The 16,225-nt window shown below is 35.2% G+C and overlaps 1 protein-coding gene across 6 annotated transcripts in view; it reads right to left on the bottom strand.

The window, feature by feature from the left end:
* The window catches only part of WDSUB1 (WD repeat, sterile alpha motif and U-box domain containing 1), a 51,367-nt gene that overhangs the window by 18,874 nt on the left and 16,268 nt on the right, over window positions 1-16,225 (bottom strand). For all 6 annotated transcript variants that reach the window (XM_019457241.2, XM_019457268.2, XM_019457251.2 and 3 more), the window contains 5 exons: window positions 11,977-12,010; window positions 10,554-10,594; window positions 10,367-10,473; window positions 9,271-9,450; window positions 270-410 (listed from right to left, as the gene is read on the bottom strand). In XM_019457241.2, the coding sequence (XP_019312786.2) occupies window positions 270-410; window positions 9,271-9,450; window positions 10,367-10,473; window positions 10,554-10,594; window positions 11,977-12,010 (503 nt within the window). The remainder of the gene's footprint in view (window positions 1-269; window positions 411-9,270; window positions 9,451-10,366; window positions 10,474-10,553; window positions 10,595-11,976; window positions 12,011-16,225) is intronic.

Genomic DNA, 16,225 nt, shown 5'->3' with positions numbered 1-16,225 from the left:
GAGCCTGCTTGCAATTCTCTCTCTCCCTCTCTCTCTCTGCCCCTTCCCAACTGGTTCACACACACTCTCTCAAATAAACATTTAAAAACAAAAGAAATATATAACGTTCAACAGTTTACTTCAGATTAAATGACTTAAAAAAACTTACGAGCTATAAAACAGAGATTTAAAAAACTTTCCACATTTAAACAAACTTCTGTAAACTATCTACATCATTTATTCATTTAGCACACAACACGCCCTCAAACTTACAAAAGCATCACACATACCTGATGCAATGACAGGATCTTTCATAAGCTCCCTAGTTATTGGACATAGAAATTCATCAGGAATTCCAGAAGAAAGGGTTTTCACCTCTGTCCTAAGCTCTTCAATTTTCCTCAGCACTTTACTCCGCAGCCCTAGAGATTCTGGAAAGAAATTATTCTGTTAGGGTAGGAGAACCTCTGGTAACCTTTATGCAAGTCTTTAGCAAATAGAGAGGTTATCTATTACAACCCAAAATCTTCACACATACTGTTTGACCACACGGAATGGTTTTCTTTATAAATTCTTTAACCAATATTTATAGTACAGAATATCGTGTGGTTAAAATAAATCAGCAACTAATGGTGAGTTTATTCTAAACAAGCTTAGATTCTACAAGTTTGAGAATTTCAGACTGCTGAATAGTAATATACCATACAACCTTAGAAAAGGCTTGTTGTTATTGGTTATGTATTTAAGCAAAAAATTTCCTAAGAACAATTTTTAAACATCTTCAGTTTAATAATGGAAAAATTCCATCTTATATGTAAAACATTTTTGAAATTGGAAATATTATTGGCCGATCTCATATGAAACACAATCATGAAGCTCATCTGTTTGTCCCAGACTGTACACACAAGTTAAACTCACTCATTTGCATTTTTACTTTATCAAGTTTTAAAAACTACCTTCATTTTCAGCTTCTGGAAGTTGAGAGTAATTAATTGTAGGAGGTTTAGTGTTATTAGCTGTTTACCTTTTTAGAACTGACAGTTCTTTATTTTTTTTAATTTTTTTTTAACGTTTATTTATTTTTGAGACAGAGACAGAGCATGAACGGGGGAGGGTCAGAGAGAGAGGGAGACACAGAATCTGAAGCAGGTTCCAGGCTCTGAGGGGTCAGCACAGAGCCCGACGCGGGGCTCAAACTCACGGACCGCGAGATCATGACGTGAGCCGAAGTCGGACGCTTAACCGACTGAGCCACCCAGGTGCCCCAGTGACAGTTCTACTTTAGACAGAGACATGTGAAGGTAGGGGGGTGGGTAGAAGAAAAAAATTACATTTCCCAACACCTCACAGTTTTCATGAAAAGCCAAATCAGCTTTTTATTTTGTTGGGAGGCAATTCTTCAGGGTGTTTATACACCCCTTATGATGACTTTTTTGCAGTAATTTGTGTCCCTCCCAGAGGGCAGATTTGTTCTCTGATAGGTACAAAGATAAAATGACACTTGGGCTAGGTTTGCTAGCAATCCCCTCAAAAGATGAAAGAGTTTCGTGAGCTCAGGGTATCTCCGCTATGACACAGACACAAACTGCCCTCACAAGACTTCGGGGGGGAAAGAAAAACCTTGAAGCTCATGCTGCTTGCTGTGCCCTGAGGAATACACTGTTTAAATCTATTCGGATTCATTGCCCACAATCTACGGAAGTGTGGCAAGTCAACCTAGCAGCCGCCTGCCTCTTAGGGACTACGGCACTGCTTTCCTAGGAATTCTTTCCTATGTAATTCACCGAAACCAAATTGAAGAGTTTTTAAACAGTTTTTTAAAAGTACCACAACATGTTTTCAATTAGAAGTCATCTCATTTAAAGGGATAGTTATACAACATACAAGAAAAAGATATAGAAGCATTTAATATTATGAAAAATATATATTTCCCTGTCAAAAATATGGGTGCTAATATTTAGAATGCTTATGATTTTTATAATAGAGAACACAGAAAACCTATTTCAAAATGCCCCCAGATAAGAAAAAGTTAAATTGGGTGTTATCCGTGTCCAATTTTAATGTCATTTAAAAATGGAATCAGATCACTTTGCCCTCAGGGAAGCAATTACCAAGTGATATCCCCAGAGCTTAGCCAGAAACAAATATCTCCTTTTGTGACTGGGGGTTGGGAGTAGGTGTTATTAAATTTAATTGCTCAGGAAGAAAAGACCCTTACCAGCTGATGGCTAGTAAACCCTTAGTATGGGTAATGGGAACTATCTGGATATATTTATTGTAACTCTGAAAAGGCATGTGGTTCTTAATAAGATGTCAAGTTAAATAGGACAACAATTCCTGTACTCTCTTCTCCAACCCTGAAAATGCTACATAATTGAGAACTGATGGAGTCTACACACAAATAACAACCAAAGATATAAAACAAAACTCTGAAAAGCCCCTAAGAAAATAGCGGTAACTGGGTTCCAGAGTGAGGGATGGAAGATGGCCACTCACAGCAGAGCTATGTGTACACGAATGGAAGAGAGACCTTGATACCTCTACCGTTCTCTCTACCAGCTGTGTCCTGTATGGATCACTGCTGAAGCAGCAAGGCCAGCAATGGCTGGAGGCACCATAACAAGACAGAGCTGTCGCCCAGAACTAAGAAACACAGCTCATCAGGCTGGTCACTCCATCACCTCTCCACTGCCCAGAGAGAGAGAACAACAAAACCAGAAGCCAGTTTCTCAGGAAAGAACAGAACAACAAAAACATATTTTTTAAAAAAACTATTAAAAAAAAAAAAACCAACTCCTGACTAGAATGGTCAAGGGAAAACAAAGACGTACAAACGATAGGAAAAGAAAAGGGAAACATGATGATAGATACAAGTAGGGATTTTTTTCAAAAGGATTTGGATAAGTCGGTGGTAGAAGCAGTATAGTTTTTTAATTTCTCTGAATCTCCACATAAAAAAAGAGAGAGCAAAATCAAATCAAATGTTGCGGACAATCTCCGCAACAAAGTAAAGTGGCGAGGCGTCTCACAAACCCCACCGTATAAGCAGGCGAGGACAAACCACCAACCTCCACAGACCTGTGGTTGACACCTGTGTGGAAGGAAGTAACAGGACATCTGACCGGCCTGAGGAAAGGAGCCCCCCTCAAATGCCCACAAGTTCCCACTGGAAAGTGTGGTGGGCCAATTTAAGAGCAGCAACTGAACTGCCCAGTCCAGCAGCAGGTCCATGCACAGGCTCACAGTAACTAGACCAGAACTAAAGGGACTGTGTCACTTTAATCGTGTATAACAACAACAACAACAACAAAACAGTGAATGTTCCAGTAGTTCATGATAGTTCACTTAGGCAACAAATGAAAATCTACATAAGGAAGTAGTTCTAGGAATTGAAGAAACTCAAAATCTAAGGATGTTCAGTTGCTGCATAAAGTTTGAAAAAGCATCTGATTGAACAATTTCATATTATAATTTTAAGCTAGAAAATGATAAAAATGTCTCATGTGCTTTATGGTTTCTTGGAAAGACAAGAGCAAACGGTAGAGGAAGCCTTTTGAAAAAACTTCATTCCCAATTAGGACTCTATGATTGATAATTATTTGAATGTAGGTGTAAGGACTGACATGATATAGAAGAGTTCTTCAGCATTTGTCATTCCAGGTTTCTACCACTATATCATCTACAGCAATTCCACACTCCAAGGCAGGCAGCAATTTAAAATTTCTGAGACCCAAAAATAAACTGAAGCCAAGGTGCAGATGAAAGTCATGTGGCCAGATTTACTGCTTGCCTACTATCACATCTCAGAAGCGAGATGTGATAAAAGTCATACTTAATGACTTTTGAATGAGAGATTAAATACTATAGTGGAGTTCACAAATTCGTGGATTCACAAATGTCTTAAGACAGCTCTCTCTCTCAACGTCAAGGATCTTTTGTACCTGTAATCTGTCTGGACATTTCTTATGCAAACATGGGACTAAATATAAAGAGTTATCTTCTAGTTACAACTGGCTAGTATACCCTGGTTTCCATTAACACAATCCTAAGAAAGGATGGTTATCCTAGATTAAAGCATCAAACTCCAACAGATATTCAAGTCTATAGAAAGTTCCTTTATTATATATTTATAAAAGGCTCACTAGAAAATTTCATAGACTGCTTGATTCCTTAAAAGTAACTTAAGTGTCAAACATAATAGATACACATACTTTGGTCTCTAACACCCCAATGTGCTTTACTGCACAATTCCTCCGTATGACGAATACACAAATTCCTATTTACTCGCGTTGACTTAGGAACTGTTCTAACAATTGTATCACAAGTCAAAAGCAAGTAAGAGAGTTATGCATCTAAAGAATAAAATTCATTATCATTTACTCATCAGTTTGCCTCTTAGCACATTTTTTCTTTAGACTCAATTTCAATTCTCTATTATGCCAATATACTATCTTAAGAATCTGCTTTTCTTAAAATTCAAGACTAAAAGAAATTCACTGTAGCTTAAAGTAGTACTTGTAGAAGATTAAAGTTAACTTCTTGATCCTTTATAATTCTTTATAATTCTATAAAAACTTTCAAATACTGTAGAATTATGTGAAAAAATAAATGCCCTAGCCCATTCACTAATTTATTCTGTTTAATTTGCCAACTTTCCAAATCTTAAACACACAGAATAGATTCCTTATTTACTAGAAAATGTTAACATTTTTGTCTCCATTCATAATAATAATTTTCCTAATTCCACTATTAGACCACTATAGAAGTTAAATTATATTTCAATTTTGGCTTGGGCCTGACCTGATAGTTCTGAAACTTATTTCACTGAAGTTTAAAATGATTGTAACTACTAATCCTGGGACTCATCCTTCAAAAACTATTTCAAATCATTAATTAAATCGTATAAGAATTTCATATTATTTATTTATCTATCAGAATAGAATTCTATTCCTATTGTTTTTACTATGCTTCTTTTGTTTTCAAACATCCTTTGTTGAAATCTGAAATTATTGTTTTATAGTGTTAAGTGCTTCTAAATGATAAGGTACTGTTAAGATTTATTGTGAGAGAGTAATAATAAATCAACTAATGAAGATGCAAAAATCAGCAGAAAAACAAACAAACAACGCTACACTCTGTTACCAACTTTCAGGAGGAAAGAATAAATTATAAAGGCAATAAGTCATTAGAAATACAAAAATAGCTCTCATAATATGGCCGGAGTACAAAACCATCTGACCCTAAGTATTTTCACAAATCATCATTATGTTAACTTTTTAAAGGCCGTAAGATTTCAAGAGATTTAAATACACTCATATGCTATATTTACCATATAAGGAAAGTATAACACTATACTCCAAAATGGTTTTAATATTTTTTTTTGTTATTTGACTCTTCATTAACAATAAATCTCACTAAGGATATCCTATTTTCTATGCTTTCTCAGTAGGATTTCATTATAGCATGTTAATAGTAGTGTCTGGTTATTAGTTTTATTACAGCATGACATTAAGTCTTCAAACTAGGGGCGCCTGGGTGGCTCAGTCGGTTGAGCACCCAGCTTTGGCTCAGGTCACAATCTCACAGTTCGTGGGTTCAAGCCCAGCATCAGGCTCTGTGCTGACAGCTTGCTCAGAGCCTGGAGCCTGCTTCAGATTCTGTCTCCTTCTCTCTTTGCCCCTCCCCCACTCACGCTTTGTCTCACTCTGTCAAAAATAAACGTAAAAAATAAAAAAATAAAAACAAAAGACTTCAAACTATTTTTGATAAGGATCTAGTCTCCAGAACATAATAAACAACTCTTACAACTCAACAACTTAAAGACAAATAAACCAGTTTAAAAATATTTTTAACAATTTTAATTCTCAGACATTTCTCTGAAGAAGATACATAAATGGTCAATAAGAACTTGAAAAAATACTCCATATAATTAGGTAAACACAAACCCAAACCACAATCTAATACCACTTCACATCTACAAGGGTGGCTATAATCAAGGTGACAGGTAATAACAAGTACTGAGAAAGAGGTGAAGAAACTGGAAACCTTACATATTGAAGCACTTACACATACAAAACATGGATGAACCTTGACAGCATTATGTTACATAGAAGAAGCCAGATACAAAGGGCACCTACTGTATGGTTCCACTTACAAGAAATATCCCAAACAGACAAATCCATAAAGACAAAGTAGATTAGTGGTTGCCAGAGGCTAGGGAGAGAGAATGGGGTTCTTTTGAGGGGATAAAAATGTTCTGAAAATAGACAGTGTTGTTGATGGTTATAAAACTCTATGAATACACTAAAAACCACTGAATTATACACTTAAGGAAAAATGACTTGTATACTGAAAATGACAAAGCATTTTTAAAAGAAATGAAGAGGGGCGCCTGGGTGGCTCAGTCGGTTAAGCATCCGACTTCGGCTCAGGTCACGATCTCGCGGTCCGTGAGTTCGAGCCCCGCGTCGGGCTCTGGGCTGATGGCTCAGAGCCTGGAGCCTGCTTCCGATTCTGTGTCTCCCTCTCTTTCTGCCCCTCCCCCGTTCATGCTGTGTCTCTCTCTGTCTCAAAAATAAATAAACGTTAAAAAAAAAAAATTTAAAAGAAATGAAGAAGACCTGAATAAACTGAAAAACGTCCTGTGCTTATGGATTGGAAAACTTAAGATGACAATAATCCCCAAATTAATTCACAGATTCAATATAAGCCCTATCAAAATTGGCTTTTTTTTAATGTTTATTTTTGATAAAGAGCAAGTGGGGGAGGAGCACAGAGAGAGGGAAACACAATCCAAAGCAGGCTCTGCACTGTCAGCTCAGAGCCTGATGCGGGGCTCAAACTCACAAACCACGAGATCATGACCTGAGCTGAAATCAAGAGTTGGACACTTGGGGCACCTGGGTGGCTCAGTCAGTTAACTGTCCAACTTCAGCTCAGGTCATGATCTGGTGGCTCATGAGTCTGAGCCCCACGTCAGGCTCTGTGCTGATAGCTCAGAGCTGCTTGGAGCCTGCTTTGGATTCTGTGTCTCTCTCTCTCTCTCTGCTCCTCTCCAGCTTGTGCTCTCTCTCTGTCTCTCAAAAATAAAATAAACATTAAAAATTAAAAAAAAAAAAGAGTTGGGCACTTAACTGAGCCACCCATGCAACAGCAAAATAAGTGGCTTTTTAAGGAGTGCACTTCTGATGAGCACCAGGTGTTGTATGGAAATGTTGAGTCACTATATTGTATACCTGAAACTAATATTATACTGTGTTAACAGGAATTTAAATTAAAACTTAAAAATAAATAAATTAGTTAATTAAATAAATCCACCTGATTTTAAACAGAAATTGACAAGTTGATTCTAAAATTCATATGGAAATGCAAGGGACCCAGAAAAACAAAACCAATCTTGAAGAAGAAAAAAAAAAAGAGGACCCACACTTTTCAATTTCAAAACCTACTACAAAGCTACAGTAATTAAGACAGTGTGAGTGTAAGAATCGACAAATATGTCAATGATAGAATTGAGAATCCAGAAATAAATCCTCACATTTGTGGTCAATTGATTTTTAACAAGGGTGCCAAGACAATCCCAAAAGGCAAGAATAGTCTTTTCGACAAATTGTGCTAGGACAGCAGCTGGATATCGACATCTGAAAGAGTGAAGCTGGACCCCTATACTCATACCATATCCAAAAATTAAGTCAAAATTGATCACACACCTAAATGTAGGAGCTAGACGTATAAATTCATAGAAGAAAAACAGGTTTAAATCTTTGAGACTTAGAATTAGGCAATAGTTTATTAGGTATGACACCTACAGCCTAAGCAACAATAGGAAAAAAGATAAATTGGACTTCATCAAAATTTTTAAATTTCTGTGCTTCAAAGGGCACTATCAAGCAAGTATAAGGCTAACCTACAGAAAGGGAGAAAATATTTCCAAATCACATATCTAATAAGAGCCTCATACCCAAATTTATATAAAAAATAATAAAAAGACAAATAACCCAGTTTTTAAAATGGCCAAAGGATCTTAACAGACATTTCCACAAAGAAGATCTACAAATAGCTAACAAGCATATGGAAAGATGTTCAACATCACCAGTCATCAGGAAATGTATACTGAAATCATAATGAGAAACCACTAGGATGGCTATAATTAAAAAAACACATGTTGATGAGGATGTGGAGAAATCGAAATTCTTGGGGTGTCTGGGTGGCTCAGTCAGTTAAGTGTCTGATTTTGGCTCAGGTCATGATCCCCAGTTCACAAGTTGAACTCCCGCATCAGGGGCTCTGTGCTGACAGCTCAGCGCCTGGAGCCTGCTTCAGATTCTGTGTCTCCCTCTCTCTCTGCCACTCCCCTGCTTGCACTGACTGTCTCTCTCTCTCTCTCTAAAATATACAGACATTAAAGAAAATTTAAAAAAAAGAAAAGAAGAGAAACTGAAATTCTCATATATAGCTGGTAAGAACATAAAATAGCACAGCTGCTTTGGAAATAGTCTGGCAGTTCCTCAAATGTAAGCACAGAGTTACTATATGACCCACGAATTCCACTCCCAATTATACACCCAAGAAAACTGCAAACAGATACTACACAAAAGCGTGTACACAAATGTTCAGAGCAGCATTATTCACAATAGTCAAAAATGGAAACAATCTAAATTCAATCAACTGATAAATGGATAGCAAAAAGTGATAAATTTATACTGTGAAATATTAGTCGTAAGAAGAAATGAAGCACTAATATATGCTATAGCATGGATGAACTCTGAAAACATGCTAAGCCAGAAAAGGCAGCATATTGTATGATTCCATTTCTATGAAATGTCAAGAAGAGGCAAATCCTTAGAGACAAAATGCAGATTAGTGGTTGCCAGGAGCTAGAAAGAAAGGGAAAGAGGAGTGACCGCTCATGAGCATGGGGTTTCTTTTTGAAGGGATGAAAATGTTGTGTGATTAGACAGTGGTGATGGCTATACAACTCTGTGGATATACTAAAAATCACTGCATTGTACACTTATAAAAGGGTGAGTTTTATCATGTGAATTACATCTCAATTTCTAAAATAAATACATTTTGAAAATTAATTACAAGGTGGCTTTAGTTACTTAAAGAAATACCACATAACATTTCTTTTCCATAATCTAACCTACATAATCCTTCTCTACAAAGAAATATACCAGCATAATTACTGTGCCAGAACAGTAAGAGGAAAGCATTAATACAACTGAAACCAATTTCAGAGTAAATTATTAAAAGTCGCTTTTAAGAATGCCCATCTTCCACTAATCTTACCAATTTTCAAATCATCAGCCAGACTTTCTTTGGTGAGATTCAACAATTCTCTTCCATCAATGTTATTCATTTTGAAAATACCAACAAGGTCATTTAAACCTTGGGCACAAAGCCACACTGAAACATCATCCTCTGACCAGTCTTCAGGAAATTGCTTCGCCTCGTCTTCTGTGCTCCTTGCTTAAAAACAAACCCACAAACAGAAAGGCAGGTAAAATAACAATGAAGGAAAGTATTGCCCTTATGAATATTCTCACTGAGAATTAAAAACTAAATAAAATTTCCTTAAAGCTGTGTTTTAACAACCTTTTAAGAAATTTCAAAAAAAATCAAATAACACTATGTACAGTTACAATATTATTTAATACTATATTAAATACTACTCTCTTGGAACTTTTCAGTCTAGAAAAACAATTTTTTATTATATAAAATTCATATCAGCAAAAGTACTCTGCTCTATCGTCTGCATATCAGCACCACTATTCAGTTAATTCTGACAGTAATAAAAGTAAAATTCCTAAATTATGTGTCAACATTGCTTGATGAGGCCAAAAATAAAACGAACAAAGTAAAACTCTGCTTTCTATTTTGTTCTCAGGCTATATTTATCTGAAAAAACAGTATACGTACAAATAAATAGCTTATAAAAAAATTGGGAGGTATGATTTCCATGAATATGCTCCTAAAAGGATTTACCAACAGGTTTAACATATATAAACTACTTGAAACACTAGATTCTCTAAAATTATTTTTAAATTATACATTCGGATATACACTTCATATTGAGAAAAAGCAAAGTGAGTAATTTGTTAAAAATTTATGTGATTTAAAAAAAATTTTTTTTAATGTTTTTTTATTTTTGAAAGAGAAAGAGTGTGAATGGGGGAGGGGCAGAGAGCAAGAGGGAGACAGAATCTGAAGCAGACTCCAGGCATCGAGCTGTCAGCACAGAGCCTGACTTGGGCCTCAAACTCGTGAACCATGAGATCATGACACTTAACTGATTGAGCCACCCAGGTGCCCCCAAAAATTACAGGATTTTTAAATTTAATGGTGAATGGGATTGAACTGGGTTAAATATGATGCCCTTACTAACCTTGGCAAGGTGTTTCCAGATCAAATTGCCAGATGTTCACTGTTTTGTCCATTGAACCAGTAGCAAGTAAAAGGATATTGGGTGCAAAGGCACAAGTTGTGACATACCTAATTAATAAAAACAACTATTATGTATCCTCAGACTAATTTTTTTATTATATTAATACAAAATAAGGTTAAGTTCAGACCTGGTGTGCTGAGTCAATGTGTGAAGTATATTCTCAGTATTCTGAAAAACAATAAAAACAGCTTTATATTTGCTCAGGCAGGAGTAAAGTTACTGATAAAGGCTCATTTGACATAAATAGTTTATATGATACCAGTATTTTACTATAATTAGTCACTAATGTAAGTTGAAACTTTACCCCAAAAAAAGAGAACAGCCTCTATAACTAATAATATTATCAGGTACTTATTTCACTCTCAGTAATTAGCACTGTTGTCTGCTGACCACCCTCCTAGAAATTTTTAGCATAATAGATCCTGGGCTTCTGCTGATGGTTTTGAATTTACTAACAGTAGCCTAAACATCTATTACATGAAATGACCTGTATTTTTGCTATGGCATTTGACTTGTACCCAACTGCAGGACCGGTGAAGAGAAATTAGTCACTTAGATTTTGAGTACACTTAGCTGGCCATCTAGCATCTAGATGTATTTATTAATTTTTAAAAAGTGAAGTGTAATTAACAGTGTTATATTAGTTTCAAATGTACAATTAGTTGTATTTAGCTGAGATTCATATACATATTTTATGGAGGAAGTTTAGTGTTCTAGCTATTCTTGTGAATGTAAAATCTTAAGCAAATTTGTTGAGAAACATTCAGGATCTACTTCACCCAGTTTGTGTTCTTTTCCATCTCCTGCCAGAGCACTCCGCGATTTGAATTCCCACATAGAAGACTAGTTTAGATTCCTTGCTTGACCGACTACACTTTGATGATTAACATCTCTGGTTCATTTGCTAGCACGCTGCAGCCTGAATTCCATCATTGTAAGGCTCCATTCAACATGGATTTCTCTTGAAGAATATTTTCATCAACCACATCTTTGCTACATGTAAAATGTTCATTTTTTTTTTTCATACTCATGCAACTCGGTCTTTATTCATATGGCTCTACCAAAAACTGCCATTTTCCCAAGTCTATTAAAACTTACTCTTCCTTCTATCAGTCTCTAAAGCCAGCCAGATCTCTACCAGTGGTAGGCCACTTTCAGCACACCCATCCACAACCCTGGGGTAAATATTCATTCTTTGCTATTACGGAAACCTGGTAGAAAAATTTAAGAAAAATCAATTTGAAGTGGTTTTTTTTTTTTTTTTTTTTTTTTTGGATATTGGTGCTCTTTAAATCTGTATTTTCTTTGATCAGATTAATCATCTATCTTAGACATCTATCCATCCTAAAATCATTACTGAAATATTTAAGGGCCTGTCCCAGAACCAATAACTTGCATAACTATCTTAGCACTTTTGAAAATGTATATTCTTAGGCACTCTAAAAAGAAAAGAAAGTATTTTATCCATCTTGCCTAACAAAACTTGAAGTTCAGTACCCTAATAAACATAATTTACGCATATCACACATGCAAGATTTTGAAATACTTACAGTATCATACACTATGACAGATTTATCCACTGATCTTTAAAAGAAAAAGGAAATTATGGGTGAGAAGTTCTATAAAAACCAGGTAGTTATTAATATTTTTAAATCATTTAAATAACTTTTTTAGAAAAGGCTGAGATACTGATATACAAACATTTAGAATGCAAGCTTTTTGTCCATATGTATGAACTTTTATTCAAGACTACTTGCCACATATAAAATTTTTCAGAAAATTATAAACTTTATTAAATACTAGTTTATTAATACTTTATTAACACTAGTATATGCTATTTATACCATCTAGCCATAAACAGAGTAAGCATTTATGATGTATAAATAAGACATAATCCCATATCAAGTTAATAACTCAAAGGGAAAAACCACTATAAGGGAAAGCTATTTATAATTGACCCTCAAACAATGAAGGGATAGGGGCACTGATTCTCCTCTTCCCCATGCAGTTGAAAATCTATGTATGAGAAAGACAGATACCATAGGATTTTTACCCATATATGGAATTTAAGAAACAAAACAGATGAACATAGGGGAAAGGAAAAGAGAGACAGAGAGAAGAAAGCAAACCATAAAAGACTTAACAATAGAGAACAAACTGAGGGTTGATGGAGGGAGGTGGGCAGGGGATGGACTAAATGGGTGATGGGTATTAAGGAGGGCACTTGTGTTGAGCACTGGTTGTTATATGTAAGTGATGAATCACTAAATTCTACACCTGAAACCAATATTACCATATATGTTAATTTCTAACTAGAATTTAAATAAAGACTTGAAATAAAAAACAAAAATTTAAAAATAAAAACTGTGCAAATGTATATCAGGCTATATGGATATATGCATAAATACATGTATGAATCACAAAAATATTCTTGTCAAAAATGATACTATGAGCTACAATTCAAATTTCATTTAAGAAAAAAGAAAATCCACGTATAACTTTTGACTCTTCAAAAACTTAACTACTACTAAGCCTCCTGTTGACTGGAAGCTTTACCAACAACAAATAGTTGATTAACACATATTGTGTATGTTATATGTATTCTATACTGTATTCTTACAATAAAGCTAGAAAAAATAAAATGTTAAGAAAATCTTAAGAGAAAATACTGTACTGTACCAAAAAAACTGCATATAAGTAAACCCATGCAGTTCAAACCCATGTTGTTCAATGGTAAACTATACTTGTTACTTGGTTTTTGTTTCAAACATCATTGTTCTTTATCATTAATATAGCCATGACTTAATTACCAACCTCTCTCTCTACACACACACATACACACACACACACACACACACACACACACACACACGTCTTGTGACTCATTTCTGAAAACTGTAATTCTAAACTTGGTATGAGCTCTGCAAGGTTTCTTTTAATAGTATAAAATTAAAAACAGCCATCTGGGATTATTCTGGTGGTAAAAAGAAAATCATCAAACAAATAAAAATGCAAACATTGTAACAAAGTACATAATTAACAATAGATAAATGTGTTTCTGCATAGTATCTTCCCTTTTTAAAAATATATATGATGCTATATATATGCTACATGCTACACCATGATATATGCTACAAGGTAAGATAATACAACAATATAAGTGTTACTAATGTCTGTACAACTTTAATAATATTTATAGTTATTATTATTAAAAGACAGCTGATAAGAGACCACAGGAGTCATACCTACTGGAGGGCTTAAAATTCCTTGTTTAGTGTAAGTTATCCAGGGTAGAGGATGGATTTTGACTGCAGAATCTTTGTTATAAGTCCAAAATAAGAATTACACTTTAAATGTTCAAATGTAAAATAAAATACAAGAAAGTGGGAAGCACATAGAATGCTTTCTGGATGTAAAAAACAGTTACAGCATTAAATGTTAAATTCCAGCCAAAAAACACTGAAAATATTAATTAGCAGCTAACATTATTTGAGTACATATATACTAAACATAACTTGTGGATACTCTTATTGAGTCCTAAATTCCTCAAGGTACAAGGTATGATTATCAGAATATATAAAATTCTTAGGGAAAACTTTTACTTCTGAGCAGCCTAAAAAAGAAAACTAAAAGGAAATTCCACCTTCTTTTTTTTTTTTTTTTTTTTTAACATTTATTTATTTTTGAGACAGAGAGAGACAGAGCATGAACGAGGGAGGGTCAGAGAGAGAGGGAGACACAGAATCTGAAACAGGCTCCAGGCTCTGAGCAGTCAGCACAGAGCCGGACGCGGGGCTCGAACTCACATACCATGAGATCGTGACCCGAGCCGAAGTCGGACGCTTAACCGACTGAGCCACCCAGGTGCCCCGGAAATTCCACCTTCTTAACTACACATAGTGCAATTAAAACTGACTCATCCTAATACTATAGCACTTGAAAAGTTGGATCATCATTAGTAATCTTTATGAGCATCTTATATTGGGAAGACAGAAATAAGGACAACAGGCAAGAGTTCACATACGAGAACAGCATGAAATAAGGCCGAAAATGTAGAACAAAAATACAAAGTACCCAAGAAATGTAGGCAATCCTGTAGGCAACAGATAGTCAGCCATGAAGGCAATGGAATAGGTTCACTTGATATTGAGGTAAAAAAAAAAAAAAAAGTGAATCTGAGAAGCAAAAGGCCAAACATTAAGATCTCCTAAGAGTCTAAACATCCAACCAAGAAGAATAGAAATTATGAATGAAGATGTGTGGACTTAGGAAGATAGAAAAGATTGTCAACTCACCTCCTATAACCTCTAATTTGACTAATGGGATTCAAAGAAAGATACCATAGGATTTGATAGCTGATTACATTTAGTGGAAGGAAATTAGAGTTAGGAAAAAAATAATAGTTTTTAATATTTGAGATTTGAGTTGGAAAGACCAGGAGAATAACAGAACCACTGTAAACAGACACAAAATAAAATACTTTGAAATCACTCAAGCAATATAAAACCTCAAAATATTCCCTAAATTGAACATGAACCAACACTGAACAAGAAGTCCAATTGTCTGGTGCCCCTGGTTATACATTTCCTGCCTGCTTTATGTAACTCTTTCCCCAACTTTTCATATCTACATTCCACCACAATCTGCCCTGTCACTTTACGCCCAGGTTTCCTTATAAAAGAAGTATTAGTTTTCAAGCCTTTTGATACTGCATTCCTTCAGTTTTGTGGCACTCTAAAACCTCAACTCCACTCACTCAAGACTACAAGACAAACATATCAATTATATCTAGACGGTTACTGGGTGAGAGCAATACTACATATTGTTATGTGTTTGATATTGAAGAGCATACATAGACTCATGGGTGATCAGTGACATTATGACGTACAGCCACCCATATCAGAAATCACCAAAGCATTTTAATCTAAACTAGCTTTATACAATGGCAAAACAAACAAACAAACAAACAAACCCTAATCAAATGAAATTACCAACATTTCTTTAGGTCAAGTGTGTTCCTAAGTTTTAAAGATTTATTTTACACTCAAGCATTTTTATTTTAAATGTATTTACCTATGGGGGTGCCTAGTGGCTCAGTGAGTTAAACATCTGACTCTTGATTTCGGCTCAGTTCATGATCTCTGGGTTGTGAGATCAAGCCCCTCATTGGACTCGGTGTTGAATGTGGAACCTGCTTAGGATTCTCTCTGCCCCTCCCCTAATCATGCTCGCTTGCTCTCTCTCTCTCTCAAAAAAAAAAAGGGAGGGGTAATTATCTATGTTTCTTCTCACTCATAAAGTATTTGAAGTCTCTTACAAGATGCAGCAAAAACAAGGTAAAAATTATATGAGGAAACTGGAGACGAAGAGAATACAAAGATGAGGTGAGGAAGAAAAAATAAAGATAAAGATTAAAAATAAAAATATACGTCATAAAATCCAGTCCACCTTGCCACAGGAGGGCTGCAAGTTTGGTTCTGAGCTTCTTTAGCAATTAAAAAAAATGTAGAAACACAAACTCAAAGTTTGGAAAAGAGACATCAATTCCTCAGACTGAGACCTGAAAGAACTATTTTCCCCAAGGTGTTTACAGAGAGGATACTATGACAAAAAGTCCTCAACAACTGTTTCAAAGACACATGGTTAATTTCAAACATTTATTTTATAATACCCCTCAGTATAGGCCAACGGTTGAAACTTCAAGCAGAAGTCAGAAAATGAGGAAGTAAAATGTTATGTAACTGCCCAATGTTTTACATTACACAAAAAATAATATACATAATGTTTAATAAACAATTA

The sequence above is a fragment of the Panthera pardus genome, unplaced genomic scaffold (assembly GCF_024362965.1).
Source record: "Panthera pardus isolate Hobbes unplaced genomic scaffold, ASM2436296v1 HiC_scaffold_10, whole genome shotgun sequence".
Lineage (NCBI taxonomy): Eukaryota > Metazoa > Chordata > Mammalia > Carnivora > Felidae > Panthera > Panthera pardus.
The sequence above is the reverse complement of the archived record's forward strand: the minus strand, read 5'-3'. Positions and strand labels throughout refer to the sequence as shown.